We start from the raw sequence: 17,241 nt of genomic DNA, 5'->3' as shown, positions 1-17,241 counted from the left end.
GAAGGGACATGACATGAATACAGAATCTCAGGAGCCTCTGGGATGTCCATCATTTGCCCATTTAAATCACTGTAAAGAATCTGTTTTTATTACCCCTCTATTTTGAGTGTCCTTACAAACAGAGGCCCTGAGCATTGTTCCTTGTGTAGGCATCATCACTTCAGAATGGACCACAGTGACTGGTCTTGCAGACAAGAGACAAACAAGTCAACAGATGTCAATGGTCTAGAAGGTCATCATTTATTCATTGGAAGCTGGTGGAATATATCGTGTGGGATTATATAAAGGGCTCTGTTTTGTATTTATTCAAACAGTACAGTAAAGGCATTTTGTCTCATTCCAACATCTATTTAACAAAGACTGCAAAGAATGCTGAAGTATTCAAATCTAAAATAATCACTAAAATTCATTCATTTGGTTGAAGCTTTTTCCAAAGTCTAATCTAAACTTAGAGCTGAACAGAAATAATAGAATTGCATTGAATTTCAGGCAGTTCCATGATTTGAAGATTCTAGGACCTTCTGATCAGCAGCTCAGTGCCTCAGGGGCAGTTAAAGTAAAATCAAATCTGTAAAGATTTTCCTTTAACCCAAATGACAATGATTTACAAATATGTAGCTCAAATAATATGAAGCAAGCTCATGAAGATACGGATTATTACTATATGGCAATATAGTTGTGGAAAGAAGTTTCGAGCGAGATAAAATAGATTATAAAATTAAACTAAAAATAAAATAATATCAGCAAATTTCCGACGTCAAACATGGTTTGGTTGTTTAAGTACATTTGGGAAAAGGAAACTGTGTAAATTCAAATAATAATAATAATAATAATAATAATAATAATAATAATAATAATAATAATAATAATAATAATAATAATAATAACAATAATTATAGTCATCATCAGCAGCAGCATCTGATTCTGTTAATAGTTAAATGTAAAATTACTCAACGTACTAAACATAACTTTATTCATTCATATATTTTAAAATATTATTTTCACATGTTCAGAAAAAAAATTCAATTGCTCTATTTTTAACAAAAATGTAAAATACATATAATCCTAAACAATTCAGGCACTGGAGCTAATGCCTTGTTCAAATTACCAACAAACATGTTTCTAACCAATAGACATGCATTCAGGATAATCAACTTCACTGAACAACACACAGTCATGCTTTTTGAATGGAACAGTAAAGACACGAGACTGAAACACACACACACACACACACACACACACACACACACACACACACACACACACACACACACACACACACACACACACACACACACACACACACACACACACACACACACACACACACACACACTTTGCGGCAGATTACATCCCCAAACAGCATTTAATCCTTTTGTGCAACTTTCCATCAAGTTTCAAGCTTTCCAGCAGTATGTAAACATCACAGTGAAAGTCCTGACTACTGTGTATTTTTCCTTCGATCTTTACAGTTTAATGTTTGGGAATCAGATTAGTCCTCCCTTTATTATCTCTGTTCAAGATTTCCATTCTTACAAAATTCAAATAAAGCCAGTAACATCTACATAAATTGTTTCAGCTGTAACTCATCTGCATGTCATTTTCTTTCCACTCCTACAATATGACTAGGCATGCAGACACCAAAAAGACTGCAGGCACATACGGGGTACAACTAGCATTAAAGCCAGGGAAAAGGAATGTCAGACAAGATTGAAAATTGAGGTAATCAGTTCACAAGTAATATAAAAGTAATTGAAATGCAGGAATTTGCCAGTACTAAATGAAAATGAGGTTTTTAAATACAGACTATGGTGTTCAGTGTGTGTTCTCTAAAAATGAACTAGTAGCCATATTGACCCCATTTGTGTAACTTTATGTTTGGAGTCGAGCACAGGTTGGTGTTCTCTAGAGCTAACCAAGCTATGCTGGACTTCAGACGTTGGCTGGATTCAAGTTTTACGCAACATCAGCTATTATAGATGTGTGCAACATTATCCAGTGTGTATATACATGGATCAGCAATAACATTATAACCACCTGCCTAATATTGTGCAGTTCCCCTTTGCGCAACCAAAATATCTCTGAGCCGTCGAGGCATGGTCTCCACAAGACCTATGAAGATGTGCTGTGGTAGATGTTAGCAGCAGATTCTTTCAGTCCTGTAAATTGTGAGGTAGCACCTCGATGGATCAGATTCATTTGTTGCAAGCTGGATGCACTGTGTATTCTGACATCTTTTTATCATGGCTAGCATTAACAGAAGCTCTTCTTTGGGATTGGAACAATGAGCCTTAGATTCCAATGACTCTTTTGCTGGTCTACTGGTTATCCTTCCTTAGAAGACTTTGGTAGGTACTAACCATTGCTACAGGGAATAACCCACAAGACCTGCTGTTTAGGAGATGCTCCGTCCCAGTCGGCTATCCATCATAATTTGGTCCTTGAGAAAGTCTCTCAGATTTATTTTTCCAACACTAAATATAAATAAACTTCGAGAACTGACTATTCACTTGCTGCCTAATATATCCGACCCCTACAGGTGCCATTAAAATGACATGATCTGTGTTATTCACATCTCTTGTCAGTGGTTATGTTAATGCTATGTTAATGGCTGTTTGGTGTTAAAAAAAATAAAAAAAATAAAATAAAAATAAAATAAATAAAATAAATGAATAAAAAAAAGTGATATTACAGGATGATGATCACAACTCTTAAACAGAACATGTACAAAATATACATGTTTTTAGGAAAATATTAGGTCTTGATCAAGTCCCCATTACTTGAGAGTGTTGTGGACTTGATCAAGACCTAATATATTCCTAAACACAACCTTAAATTGACAGTCCATCAGTGTGGCCACTAAGCATGACAAAGGTCATTTATAGCAAGCGGACACTTAATCTGCTAGATTTCACAGATAATTCCCTCATTATTATAAGTAACATTAAATGGTCAAACAGTTTATGTTAAAAAAAAGGAATTCCAAAGATCACATAAATAATCTCTAATACCTAGAATGCTAATAATTAGTAAAATAAAAATGCACTTAACAACTGAAATCGGAAGCAACCGATTTTTTTTTAAGTTTCCGAAAATGTCTGGTGCCTGAATCCAGCCTACCGAAACACACTTGGGGTCATTGCATAAAAATGGTCATATTGCACTATTTTCTCTGTAGAAGTAAAAATTGGTTTTGTACCAGGGATTCACACATCCCATTGTAAGATAACACATGATAACAGTATCGGAGCTGCTATCCGATACTGCTCCTCTATTGACTATGTACAATAAGTGGTTTAAAAAGTTTAGCTGTTACGACACCCTGTTAGCTTCAAGTTCTGTCAGCTAATGATGAAAACCTCATGACGAGTGTCATCCTCACAGTAATCATATTAACTCTGTGAGCTTCTGTTGTTAAGCAATGCAAAATTTCTCAGGCATGGACATGTGCAAGATTTGTGTTGTGCCAGGTGACGTCACACGTTTCTGGAATGTTTCAAACCAGTCCAATGAGTCAGGACATCTTCAGTCTGACATCGATATTCGGTATCAAACTGATGTATCCGTATTAAATACCGAGACTTTTCCTTTAATGTATTCCCAAATGTTGGTTTTAAAAGTACAGAATAGAAAAGAAACTCGCATAAAAAAAACTGGCTTTTCTTACATATGTTGTGATCGGGACCTTTGCCTAATTATACCTAAGAAATAAAAGATGTTCGTTAAAAGATGTTCTGTTATATGAAAATAGTTAATGAATGTGATGATGTGATGTGAGATAAGGCTCACAAAGGCTTCATTTCTCTAATGTCATACTACTTATCAGGATAAGGTTAGGGAATGTGTGCGAAACAAGTTAGTTCCCGTCATCACCTTTGATGTAGCACCTACAAACATTTGTATTAATGTCTAAAACGGGAGCTAATTTTTAATTAACCAGAAGTATAGCGCTTTAGCAGAAAACGTGGATTTTTTAAATAAATCACACAATGTGAGAAACATTAAAAGTCGTTTGTGAGATGTTGCTGGCTCTTGAAAAAGTTTTCCCATCCAGCATCAGTGCCTTTTAGCCTCACCCGTCTACTATGTTAGCAAAGCTAGGACAAATGTTCTTGATTTGAATAAGAGCATCATCGGAGTGCTTTAAATGCAGTTCTTTTTTTAGTGTGAACACGCTACTCACACTATTTATATATAATATGATATAAAGTCATTTATAGCCAGTGAACCACATTGCTTAGCTCCTTTAGCTCGTGCCATGTGTGCAATTCTATTACTACCCACAATCCCAGTTTGCATGTAAAGTGGGATTTTTAAGACACTTATGCTCATGTTGGAATTTGCTTCATTTCCTCCACCACAGCTGCATTGCACGCAGCCCCAATATGAAAACAAACCTGGAATTGCTCTGACCTTTAGAATAAAAGACGACTAAAAATGTTTCTCACTTGAGCGTTACAAGCAAGTGGAATAAAAATAAGTACCGCTTGAGTAAAACAACTCTGACTACAGTAATGTGGGGAAACTGTGGCACTGTGGGGTTTTAATGAGAAATTGTTAGAAGTTAGAGAAGTTACTTATTTTCTAAAACATTGATTATCATTATAGGTATAAATTATGAGGCTTTAAAAAAAAATTAATACTGGCTAGATAGACAGTTGTGCAAAGTATACATTACCAAATCTAAGCTATTTTTGAAACACTGGGGGGAAAAATGTGATCACTTCCCTTATTAAATGTTTTTTTTTTTTTTAAGTATTTGCATAAAAATGTAAGAAAATGATTTGGAATATATAACGTGGTGCCTCCTGTTCACCTGCTTAGCCTGTACATTGCTTAGTTTATTTTTCCCAGTTCTAAATAGTTCCAGATAGTACAGTACCGCATTGTATAGTCAGTAAAGGTCACGATTGTGTGTGTGATTTTGCTGTAGTTTCTTAGCAGCTGTTTCTTTTCTCTTCTGCACCTTCTAAAATGATATTAGATTCTCAGTAAAAAAATAAAATAAAAATAAAATAAAAATAAACGTGAACCCAGTGAGAATTTTCCTTTTTTTTCAAGTTGTTCGAATTTCATCTCAAATGAATGATTTTAGAAAATACAGCTCTTTTGGTCACACATGCAAGAGTTCAGATTTAAAATGGACTAAACAGGACATATATTTCAGAGGTCAGATCAAGGCCTGGGCCAGCGCTGACTTCAATTTGAAGTCAAAATCAATAATGGTCAGATGGTGCTCACTGGGAAACACATCGAGGATCAAAAAATCCCAGGAAAAGTGCCTTTAGTGCTATTTGAGAGATTTTACGGCTTTAGTGAGGTTCGTGTAAAACTCAGTCATACTGCCAGGGAAGAATGAATCAACGACGGAACGAGGAAGCAGACCTCCAAGATCAGTCTGGAAGAAGCTGATGAGCTGGGTTTTACCTGCTTCCCTGTGAGCCACCGATGAACAGAAACAAAAACAAAATGAACATAACCACAATAATAATATACTTATTGTATTACAAAATGTAAGTATAATGTAAGTATCTAATATGATAAGAATCTCAGTGGTATTTATTATAGCCTATGCTGAAGTGTTTCTCTAATATTATTATTGCTTTATTATAAGTTTAGCTAAATAGCCATCTTCATTGTGTTACTTATAGTTTGACTGACTGTTTTGTGATGAGTTGTCACAAATAAATGCAAAAGTTAATTCTATAAACTGCTTATTAGACCAAAATAGCTACAAGATAGAGATATTACAGACACCGACTTGGACATGGATTGCTCAAAAAAAGATAAAAAAGAAAAAAGAAAAAAAAATAAAGCATAAATTCGATATACTGTCATATTTGTAGCCATATGATAACTGATTATTAATGTTTATGCATTTGAAGGTAACCATTGTCACCATTCAGTCATGTTATTTGCTTATCCAGACTCTACAGTAAAGAGACAGGGTCTGTATTCTCTTTGGTTAACCCTGAAGCATCATCATCATGCATGTCAATAGAGCGTTACTCCTCACCCTTGAATTTGTTCTGTTTCATTCTGTGACTTGCTGAGTGTGTTTTTTTTAAAAATTATCTTGCATTTGTATCTGGCCAGTTGGTGGAAAGTTAGCCCTGTATTATTTTCCTGATCTTATTTAAAGTCAGATTGAATTCTCTCATTGTAAATTGCTTTAGACAAAAGTGTCAGCTGGATCAATAGGCCTGAGCTCAGTATTAATGCAGCTCAACTCAGATTTGTAATGGATTTTAAACATGACCTACTAAAACAATAATAGCTCTTTGCTGCCCTCTGCCTTCTTTTTCTGACATAAATTTTGCCATTCGCTTTCCACTATTGGAAAATAAGGTTTCTGAAATTCAGCTGCCTCCATAGCTTACCCAGGCACAGGCACACAGATGCAGCCGCATGGATGATTAAAGCCCCGTATGTAGCGAGGCTGAGGAGGACAAGCAGGATGGCTCACATGAGTCGCTACAAGGATATTAAAAAACACAATACAGTTAAAAAATTTTAATAAACTCTTTTTAATGACCAGACTTTAAACAAAAAACAAAAATAATTCATGAGTGTTATTACTACATGTTTTGTGTGAAGACAACAATATGGAAAAATAAGCATGGCTTCTGTGCCAGTCAGTCACCATAAAGAAGGTGTGTATTTGTAAGTCATCGTGAAAGACATAGTAGCCTTAGTGTCTTTCAGTCCATCTAAAAAAAGGTGTCCTCCATATTGGTCATCCCAGTAAAGGAGGCATGGCCTCTATCCCAGTGAAGGAGCTGTGTCTGTCAGTTTCAGTCCCGGTGATGGGTATGGTCTGTTTATCTGTAAGTCCCATTAAAGCAGGTGTGGCCTTTTGTCTGACAGTTCCATGAAGGAGTTGTGGCTTTGATCTTGTCAGTCTCATTAAAGGAAGTGTGGCTTTCCACTTCTTAAAGCTAACAGTCATATTTCAGTAAAAGCTGCTTTAAATTGTATTAACGTTCCAGCTGTATACGTAAATGTATATGTTAGACATCTATCATCCATGCTAGATGATGAGAGTGTTATATTGTTTCAAAATACAAAGATGCACAAATGAATAAATGAATAAAAAAGGATAACCATGTTACCATTTGATGTAATCGTGCCGTCTTCATATTGCTTGACTAAAATAACATCTACAAAGTCTCGTGGTGATATAACACCCATAGCAGCAGAGGGAGTGACGGTTCTGCATACTGTGATGTCCTAAGAAAGAAAAATCAGAAATATCAGTTAGACATGGATGAAAATTCCTGGGCCTAATGAAACAGAAAACATATGTGTACTGTACATTTATTTGTGCCTTCGTACATGAGATGCCTCAGGTGAAGATGCACAAATCCATTAAACCATTAGTATACCTATTACCTGTTAGTAAACTATAAATCAGCGTCATAATATGGAGTACAAAGCTATGATGTTAACCACTGAGAGATTTGATGTTGACAGGAACCTGCCTAAACAACTAGACACAAGAACTCATGGGAGTGAAGTGAAAAGCTGGCACAAAACCTACTGTAGAAACCTGCTCCAGCAGCTCAAACTTCTTCACATTGTTGTCCCATTTAAGACGAAGCCCATTTGGAACTGGTTTCAAACACTCCCACACTTTCTGTGGACTGCCGTTGACTATTCCGTCTCCCTTATATCTGCAAATAGAGAAATAGAAATAGAGAAAATGAGCAAATATTAACACTTAGTTGACAGGCTTGGACCTGGTGAATGCAGTAAATCCCTCCTTTAATCTGAGAGCCACAATCTGCATATTGATTCCTGAAGTACGAAGAATGGCGCCAATATATTCTAAACTTAAATAATAAACCTTTGCTTTATTTAGTGTTGACAATAATAAAGCTGAAGATTTGAATCGTCATCTAAATCTACTTGAAAAAATAAAAGCGGCTCAGATGTTTGACAGCATTGTTCCATCATACATTTCACAAATGTGAAGTGAAACAGGATCTTATTTAAAAACATCGCATCGATGTCTCACAAACTCAGGGTGTGTTATTCTGCCTTCATATCTGTCTGTAAGTACAAATTTGAGGGTTGTAATTAGAGTTAGGACCCTGTTGACAGATGTGCACTTAAGGGTGTACACCAAAATGCATCGTCCCTTTTTTAAGCTTTATTTTAACTTTGAAGATCTGACAGAAAACATTTTCCAACCTACTGTATATACCGTAGCTGAACCATGCAACACGACAAAAATCATGGACGTCATCTCAGAAAAATGTATTGACATCATGAAATTACATCACAGATAAAATAACCTTCAAATAGAAATTCATTAACTGCTATAAAATTAGGAAAACAGGTACAGTTGTAACGTATCAACTTTACTTTTTTTAACGTTGATACGTTACAACTGTACCAGCTTTCTTTTAAACTTTTAGAGAGTTGTTCCTAAAAGAATAACCTTGACGTACTAACCTCGAGTTCGTGAAACTCTCTGATTTATTTAATTTGTTTTCCTAATTTTATAGCAGTTAATGAATGAATTTCTATTTGAAGGTGCAGTCATGATGAGCAGCTAAACTCCACAGAGCACAACGATCCTTACGTGTGTTATTGTGTATTTACGTGTTTATTATGACACAATGTCGTGTGTTTTTTACTTACAAATTTCCAGGGAATTCAGATGAAGGTCGCCAATAGACCACGACATCATTCTACACAGAGATAACACACAGAGATTTAACACAACGTTTCACTGTCTCTGGATTTTCATTACATTCAAAATGCTTTTGCAAAACTGGGCTGTAAATACAGAAAACATACTAACCGTTTTTTTACAGATTTTCCAGCCGGATTCGTCTTTCCTGTAACTTAAAAGACGATCAGCAACAGAATTGGCTTTTTCCTGATAATCCATAATGCGTGTATTATTGTGCTAAATGCTACACAAACTAACCGTGGCCTGTTTTCATTGGCTGAGCGACTTAATAACGGCAAACAGAAATAGAATTTACCGTCGCCTCGATAAACCTTGCCATAAAAAGCACAAACTGACACTTATAACGCGTATAAAACCCGTAAATTACTCATTAAAATGAAAGGAAACGCTGAAGACTCATTCATTCGTTTTTGTCCAGTGAAGAGAGAACATATTCCTGCGAGCACTGCGCATGCGTAGAAAACATGCGCATGCGCTTGCATTTTGCAGACGTACAGTACCTGATGTACTGGAAAGAATGAAGGCAATTCGTCATTGAGCATTTAGCATGTTTTAAAAAAAAGTTTAATTAGTTCTACCCTGTATAAAGCATGCAATCTGTTAATCACAGCTCCTTGCACATGACTTATAATGGCATTTGTTTGGCTGTCATTTTAAATCAGTGTGAAACACATTTTTTTATTGTAGAATAAAATATTGCAGTTTCTTTATTGTATTGCAGTTTTGAAGCTGTTCCAGCTGTTCCATCCAGCTGTTTTTTTATGTAGACTCTACTTTCCAAAGTTTCCTTATTAGCTGCAGATCTTCATCATAGGTGGCAATTAAGTTCTAGTGTCTTCTGGCTGTTGCTGTATGTATTTGTTGTTTTGTTTGGTATTTTTTATTATTTATTACTAAATATGGCCACTAAACAGCTTTTCCCAATTTTTTTCTTTTGATTGTAGAAAATCTATAATATTTCTGAAATATTGCTCAGAATATCGTAGATTTTGCTTAATTATGTGTTTTCCATAACAACAAAATTGTGAAATCCTGGAGTGACTGACAAAACGTGTCATAGAGTTCGATTGTTTTTTTAAATGATTTTTCCATTTGAAAATTTGGCCATTGGTGCCAAGAGGATTAATTTTTTTAAAATTCTATTCTTAAAACTAGAAAATTCATTTTAGGCATGTATTTTTTTTGATAGAAGTAGGACCTCTGAAGCTGTAAATATCTTGAGTGATTTTTGTCTTTAGCCCAACATTAGGTCACATGCTATAAACCGACAGGTGGCAAGCAGGGAATTTTATGTAAATAATTCTTACAGTATTTTATAAATTACTTATTTGTATTTTATATAAATTGTTAATAATAAGAAGAATAATTCCTGATGAGTCATAGTCATTAAACTATTTTTATTTGGATTTTTATACAAGGCTGGCTTCTGTCATATTCCACAAAGGAGCAGACCATTTTTAACCAAATCCAGCTTACTCACACAAATTACTGTATCCGTTTCAGCAGATATAGCTACACCTGATAAAGCGTTCTAAAACCACTTTACTTTTAAGATCATAAATTTATATACATTAAGAAATCATCTTGAGCAATTTGGTACTGGGACAGACAAAATTATTCACATTTTATTTGCCTCCATTTTGCCAACATTGTCATACAGTTCTTTAAAAAATGTATAATTCAACAATTTGCAAACCCATCTTGTAGGAGTTAGCATCTGGATGTTTTAATGACTTCAATCCACCCAAATCAATCTTGTTTATTAGAATTCATGCACATTGTTTATAAAACCTGGTTTCACTGGTCACCGCCTTGCATTTGCAAATGATTTTGGCTGAGTAATGAAGCATGAAGTTGGTGGCTCCATTTTTTCTCTCTGCTCAGCTTCTAAACTCATGCACCCTTTAGAACTGTTGTATAATAGGTCCCTATGTTGTTCACAAGCAAAGTGCAGACAGGTATGGAAAAAGCACTATTTGGGTTGTAGATGAAAAAAAATAAATGACTAGATGCTGTAAAATATTGTCCAAAATGTGAAAAAAGCTCAAAAATATGGTCACAGTTGTCCTTAATTGAATGCTACGTAATTTAGAAAAAGTGGCATATAATATTATAATATAATAAATTAGCATATAATAGGCATGTATAGTTCTCATGTATATGTTTCATTATATCTAGTTTACAAAGTATGTGGTTCTTCTATCATAAAGAAACAACGATTAGCACTTACCTTTATTCAGTTTGTATATTTCAATCAAAATTTTTAATTATTTGTGATCTGAAAAAAATAACTTCTTTCTATCATAGGTATTTGCACTTTTAAGCCACAGGCAGATTCAGTTTAAATTAGTTTTTGACTACATACTATATATATAATTCTTAATATCACTTTATAATACTATATACAGAATAAATTATGTTTTACATTTGCAAAACACATAGGACATACATTATGCCTGCTGTAGTCTGACCTACAATATGTGCTTTAAAACACAACTACTGGAATTTTCAGTGTTGTTATAACATAAGCAATATTTGTAGTCAAACATTTGAGAACACAAGATCTTTTGAGCCAGTCATGTTCACATCAGCGATAGTTTTCGACTTCTTTTTAGTCATTTTAGTGTTGTGTTTAAGGTATTTCTCTTTGTTGTGGATGACTTGGATGTACTGGTCAGTGCTGCTGTTCTGCTGGTCACTGCTGGACTCCAACGAGGCTGAATCCGACTCGGTCAGTGACGGCTCCCCTTTGCGTTTGTTCTTAGGCTTGACGTGAGGTTCTCCATGCCTGTGTGGTGTTTCCGTGACTTTAATATTTGTCCGGCATCGGCTACGAGGGCCTTCCTCCTCCCACTCGGGGTAAGCATCTTCTTCTTTCTCTCCATACACTCTTCGTGCTAGACGACTGTCAAGAGTTTCACCAATGTAAAAGCGTGCTGGTGATCTCTGATGAAGATCAGAGAGCGACTTCGGCCGGTGCGAGTGCCCTAATGACCCTCTCTTTCCACTGTCGTTAGCTTCATCTTCCTCCTCTTCTTCGCTAAGATGTGGCTGCTGACTCCTTGGAATGTAGCACTTTACATTACGAGGGTAAAGCTCCACGATCTCTGTCGGCTCATCCACCACTCGATAATGCCTTGGCAGACGCATGGTTGAACGCACAATCTTTTTGCGTGGTTCATGCTCATTTAGGATGACATACCGGGTGGTGTGAGCATGCCGGCCCAGATAGCTCTGTGCTGTGACAATACCAGGCTCCGGGTGCATGGGCCTGAGGCTCTTCCTGAACACTGGGTCTGAGTGTACACTCTCAGAGAAACGCACAGAAGGATTGTAGGCCATATGATGGTATGATTTGGAGCGGCCTGGATAGGCAGGATGCCTGAGAAACAAATGGATTTTAGAACAAAATAATGTTGTGGTATAAATTAGCTGAATCTCCTATACTGTTCAAGACCTATGAATCATGGCTTATCTTTAGAACCCAGATTTCTAATAAACAAACATGTTGTGTGGCCAACATTTGCTTCTTTAGTATTACACTTGGGATATCAGTCTAATATAGCTAACGTTTAAGTCAGGTTCATAATATTTTTGCATAAATGTATTTTCGTACAACATTAATGAGAAATCAGTCACATTTTCCAAGAGTTTCCATTGGAGATCAATAGTCTATCCATTTATCTATCCGTTAAAATGAACAATTCACTAAATTATACAGATCCATCTTCAGAGGTTTTGAAATGACAAACTGCACAAATAATTGATTGTGGTCATCCAAGATGGCTGCTAAATAGCTGTTTGTTTTTTAACATATCCTATCACAATAGCAAGTCTGAGGCACATACAGTATTTACGAAGATTTTGGTTAGTTATACTTTTACTACTGGTTAACTACATTATTCAATTACATCCAGTGCAAAACCCAACAAGCAAATGTCATTTATCTACCTTTGATTTAAGGCAGAAACTGTAAATTTGTCATTTTGGCAAACTCTCCATTCAAAGCATACACTTTGTGACCCAAAACAACTATTTGTTTTAACACTTTGGTGAATGAAAATGAAATTGCTGTCTCAAGCTTTTATGTTGCAAAGCTGTCAGCGTGATGATGGAAGATGTTTAAAAGCTTTAAATGAGGAAAAAATAAATGACTTTCTTTGCTATAAAGCCTTCTAATTACTACAGACTTAGTAGTAATTAGAAGGTGACTTGCTGTTTATGAGCAACAACACATTTTAAAATGGATGTATTTGAGACCATTATGTATTTGGTTAATCAAACTGCACATCAGGAACCTTTAAAAAAAGCCAAACCTGATGGGGATGTACTCCACCCTTTGAATCTCCCTTTGTGGAACGGACGGACTGCTGAATACTCTGTAAGCACTGCACAAGCAGAGATGGAAGTGGGAGGTTTATGGAAAAATGTACTGATTGTTGAAGGGTCAGAGAACAAGAATGGTCATTAGGACAGACCTGCTAGGCTTGGGTCTCACAAGGACGGAGGGACTCCTGTCTTCAGGCCGAGAGGCTGACTGAGCAATCGTGCGAATGCTGTTGCTATGACGGCCAGGTGAAAGGATTTTGTTGATGCTGCCGTTGCGACGTGGAGGTGAAGCAGACCGAGCTGGTGACTCCATGCTTGTGATGTCACTCTCCTGCTCAGTCTTTTGCTCAACACCCTCAGGAGGCTGGAGACGTGCTACTGAAAATATACCTAGTGAATTCGCAAAAGGGCTACATAATGCAAATTACGCTAATGTATAATGAGAAAACATTTGTAGTCATGACCCCTTTTGCATTGGACCTTCAACACTAAAACAAATTTAAGTAAATCACTATGAGTATTCTATAAATATCTACCTTTGCTCTCTCCATAAAAACTGAGAAATTTCAAATGAAATGATCACTGAGAAACCCTGTACTGAGAAACGCTCTTTATATACAGTACAATAACTCCACACACAGTCTGAATGGTAATTTCATTTGTAACCTTTCTTTATGGGTAATGACTCACTCATGACTCATGGACTGTAACAGTTTCTGTATAGGATTTCAAACCAATAATCATGCGTCTGTTCGTATGACATATAAACTCAGGAATACACAAAATTATATTAAGTAATGATATATATTCAATGCTTATGTTCATTCAGTAATCTACATTTAATGTTTTATCCTGTTCAGGATTGAAGTGGGTCCGGAGTCTATCCCAGGAACACTGGACATGAGGCAGGAATACATCCTGTTTGGAACACCACTGTATTGTGGTGATGCCACCAACAACACCATGTTACTACTATACTATACTACATCATATACAAAATGCATTGAAAATGTAGAGTGAAAAATGTTTATGCATTCACTTATAAGATCAGATGATCTCCATTGCTAAACCGGTGCCAATAAGTTTCCGCTATTTGTTAGCCACATTAACCTCAGTAGCTCCAGTGCAACATTAAACTTTCGGATGATTGAGGGAAACTATCAATATTAGGTCTTTTAAAAAGAACTTTTGGGTCTTTTACCTGCAGCCAACTGAAACACTTTCTTCTTGTCATCTGTGCGTTCCTACAGCAATGAAATATCAAAGACACATTTCAGACATTCTTAAACTATCCAAATATGCAATGACTTGTTCTCTGTTTAGATTTCAATCTTAGCCTTTTATTGCTGAATGACTCACTGTCTGAAGCTGCATTCGTAGCTGGTTGTTGGTGAATTTGAGAGACCTGGCAATGGACTGCAGGTAGTAGATGAGCATGCTGCAAACAATACAACATTTAAGAAACACACTGATAACAGCAGCTAAATGATGAGCAAAGCAAGATATTTTATTATCTGTTTATTTATTTCCCTAGGGTAAACTTTCCTGAGGTAAAGTTTATGAACTTCAAAAATACTAGCATGACTTACAAGAGAAGCAAGAGGCCTGGCAGAACCACCACAGGACTTGTGACATAACTCATCACCTTACTAAACCACACAGGGAAGTCCTTGTCTATTGTCTCAGAAATGATGTCATAGATCTTTTCTTGACCACTACAGAGGCAGAAGATCAGACAAAAACAAAGAGTATATGATTTCGCTTTTATAATAATGAATAGTTAATTAGTTAGGAAATATTTACATGTGTTAAATTGCACCTCAACCATTATGCTATTCGCCATAGCACATGACCTCAAGTGATCTGTTACTTTAATATGACTGCTTACAAAGTTTAAACATAAAGTTAAGAAACTATAAACAGAGTTTTGTTATATTTAAGTGTTTCCACAGGGGGAAAAAACAACAAAGAAAGACAGCTACAAATGACAATAAGGAAAATTCAGAAATTAATAAAGAAAGCTTTGCTAAGTCTTTAAACTAAAGAGAAAAATAGAAATAGTACTCAGCTATCCTAGACCTATACCACTTACAGGGTTGCAAAGAACCTAGAGTCTATCCCAGGGTACTCTGGGTACTCGGCAGGGGCAAATCCATTAAACACACTCACCAACCAATTCATACACTACAGACAATCATGCCAATCAGCTTATGGCACATGTCTTTGGACAGGGGAGGAAATCCCAGAAGCATGAGGTAGAACATGCAATCTTTTCTCAACCCTAGAGGTGCGAGCCAAATGTTCTAACCACTAAAAACTTAATTCAGAGTTCATCCACCTACAGTGGCAACGGATAATTGGTTAATGAGTCTTCTTTTGAGTCTGACCAGTGTAGGTTCTTTGATTAAATGGATTTAATCTATAGTTTATAGTAAAAAGTAATTTACATAATAAAGTATAGTATAAAGTATAAAAATAAAGCTTTTGGTGTTTGCTGAATTGGGGTTAATTACATAGCTTGAGGTAATTGTTAGGAACTAACTTAAGCTGTTCACCAAAAATAAATTAATATTAAATGTATCAAAAATACCCCTCAACTAAATGTAATCGGGGGGGCACGGTGGCTTAGTGGTTAGCAAGTTTGCCTCACACCTCCAAGGTTGGGGGTTCGATTCCCGTCTCCGCCTTGTGTGTGCGAAGTTTGCATGTTCTCCCCGTGCCTACGGGGGTTTCCTCCGGGTACTCCGGTTTACTCCCCCGGTCCAAATACATGCATGGTAGGCTGAATGGCATCTCTGGAAAATTGGCCGTAGTGTGTGAGTGAATGAGAGAGTGTGTGTGCCCTGGCATGCGTCGGCACTCCGTCCAGTGTGTATCCTGCCTTGATGCCTGATGATGTCTGAGATAGGCACAGGCTCCCCGTGACCCGAGAAGTTCGGATAAGTGGTAGAAAATTAATGAATGAATAAATGTAATCAATCAGCTATGCTACATTTACAAAATTTGTTTAAACAGTTGTGAGTTACATACTGTAGAGACAGAAAGAATTTGCTTTTAGCTTCAAGATGCATTACTAATCATTTATTTCTATAATGTAATTTTGTTCATTTCTATAGATAAAAATGTGTCCTGTAGTGTCATAAATCACATACGCAAGACAAGGTTTGCAGCCAGTAATATTGATAACGACACTAAAGTCATGCTAGCTACAGACACCATACAAGCCTTAGCTAATGGGGAAAAGGACAGCCGTACCAATTTAATTTTTGGATGAAATATTCCTTCAAATGATAGCAATTGCAGCTTTCGATTCAGTAAAATGCACATACAGTGACTGCAGGGAAATTAACCTGCTATGAAATCTTTTCTCCTGATAAAGATTAACCTGAACACAGTGAGGTTGTATGCCGCTGCTGGCAAAGATTAAGTAGGATGGCTTAATGAAAGTGTCTTTAACGGTTTCTGCACACACATATTTCGCTTAAGATGGAGGTTTAAAAGTCTGACTCATTTACCTAAAAGGTCCGCAGTGCTGCGAAGGCCTGTACCTCACAATCGCAAAGATAGTTGGTAGCATGCAGAGGAAGAGCATAAATAGGAGCATGGCCAGGTAGAAATTATTAGATCTGGGAAATAAAGGGAAAAAAGAGAAATTTCAGAAAATTTAAGAAAATCAAAGTAGGCAAACAAACAATTTACCACAAAAACCTTGGTGTACAGGATGGATTGAGAAAACCATAAATGATCGAATCAAAATGCTTGGACTGATAGAAAAAAAAAAACGGTACACATTTATTATTATTGAAATAAAAGGACATCTCTGCTCAAATATGGATGCAAAACTGTTTAGTACATGAAAAAAATATACCTACGAACATTATACAGTGATTCACATGTTTTATCCTGTGCTTTTATTGTTGAACAGCCTATTTTTCAGCCTAGTATAGCAAGGGGTTATTTAATAATTCAGAAATCAAAAAGGATTAGGACTGTAAATAACAAATTCTGTAGCATATAAAAGGTGAAATAAAATATAAATACAGTAACCTATTTTTTTTTACCTTTTATGAATATCTTGAAAATGCACATCTGTTATGAAATACCCAAGTGGACGCAATGGACTATTTCTGGAATCGCATTATGGAATACCCCATGAAATACTGAATTGCTTTATGAGCCACATTCATTTATGAAAGACCCAGTGTCAGAAG

At 36.1% G+C, this 17,241-nt stretch overlaps 2 protein-coding genes across 10 annotated transcripts in view; both read right to left on the bottom strand.

The window, feature by feature from the left end:
- Window positions 1-950: 950 nt before the first annotated feature.
- On the bottom strand, window positions 951-9,169 carry stard5 (StAR-related lipid transfer (START) domain containing 5). Its single transcript, XM_027164132.2, has 6 exons — window positions 8,810-9,169; window positions 8,647-8,696; window positions 7,541-7,673; window positions 7,113-7,230; window positions 6,381-6,474; window positions 951-5,435 (listed from the first exon to the last, which is right to left on the bottom strand). Exons 1-6 carry the CDS (start codon window positions 8,897-8,899, stop codon window positions 5,291-5,293), a joined length of 630 nt encoding a protein of 209 aa, XP_027019933.1. The 5' UTR covers window positions 8,900-9,169; the 3' UTR covers window positions 951-5,290.
- A 1,143-nt stretch (window positions 9,170-10,312) lies between these two features.
- The window catches only part of LOC113652735 (transmembrane channel-like protein 3), a 35,695-nt gene continuing 28,766 nt past the window's right edge, over window positions 10,313-17,241 (bottom strand). For 8 of the 9 annotated variants that reach the window (XM_047810491.1, XM_027161990.2, XM_027162039.2 and 5 more), the window contains 7 exons: window positions 16,546-16,656; window positions 14,620-14,745; window positions 14,390-14,468; window positions 14,232-14,274; window positions 13,180-13,408; window positions 13,018-13,089; window positions 10,313-12,083 (listed from right to left, as the gene is read on the bottom strand). In XM_047810491.1, the coding sequence (XP_047666447.1) occupies window positions 11,243-12,083; window positions 13,018-13,089; window positions 13,180-13,408; window positions 14,232-14,274; window positions 14,390-14,468; window positions 14,620-14,745; window positions 16,546-16,656 (1,501 nt within the window). In that variant the 3' untranslated portion in view covers window positions 10,313-11,242. The remainder of the gene's footprint in view (window positions 12,084-13,017; window positions 13,090-13,179; window positions 13,409-14,231; window positions 14,275-14,389; window positions 14,469-14,619; window positions 14,746-16,545; window positions 16,657-17,241) is intronic. The other variant, XM_027162031.2, reaches the window with a different exon arrangement.

This window comes from Tachysurus fulvidraco, chromosome 2 (assembly GCF_022655615.1).
Source record: "Tachysurus fulvidraco isolate hzauxx_2018 chromosome 2, HZAU_PFXX_2.0, whole genome shotgun sequence".
NCBI lineage: Eukaryota > Metazoa > Chordata > Actinopteri > Siluriformes > Bagridae > Tachysurus > Tachysurus fulvidraco.
This window is presented reverse-complemented; position numbering and strand designations above follow the sequence as displayed.

Coding starts and splice junctions, on each gene's coding strand:
- stard5 (XM_027164132.2), bottom strand. CDS start 8,899: ATGGATTATCAGGAAAAAGCCAATTCTGTTGCTGATCGTCTTTTAAGT. Junction 8,697..8,809: donor GGAAAATCTGTAAAAAAACG/GTTAGTATGTTT, acceptor ATCTCTGTGTAG/AATGATGTCGTGGTCTATTG. Junction 7,231..7,540: donor TGCTGGAGCAGGTTTCTACA/GTAGGTTTTGTG, acceptor TTTCTTTCTTAG/GACATCACAGTATGCAGAAC.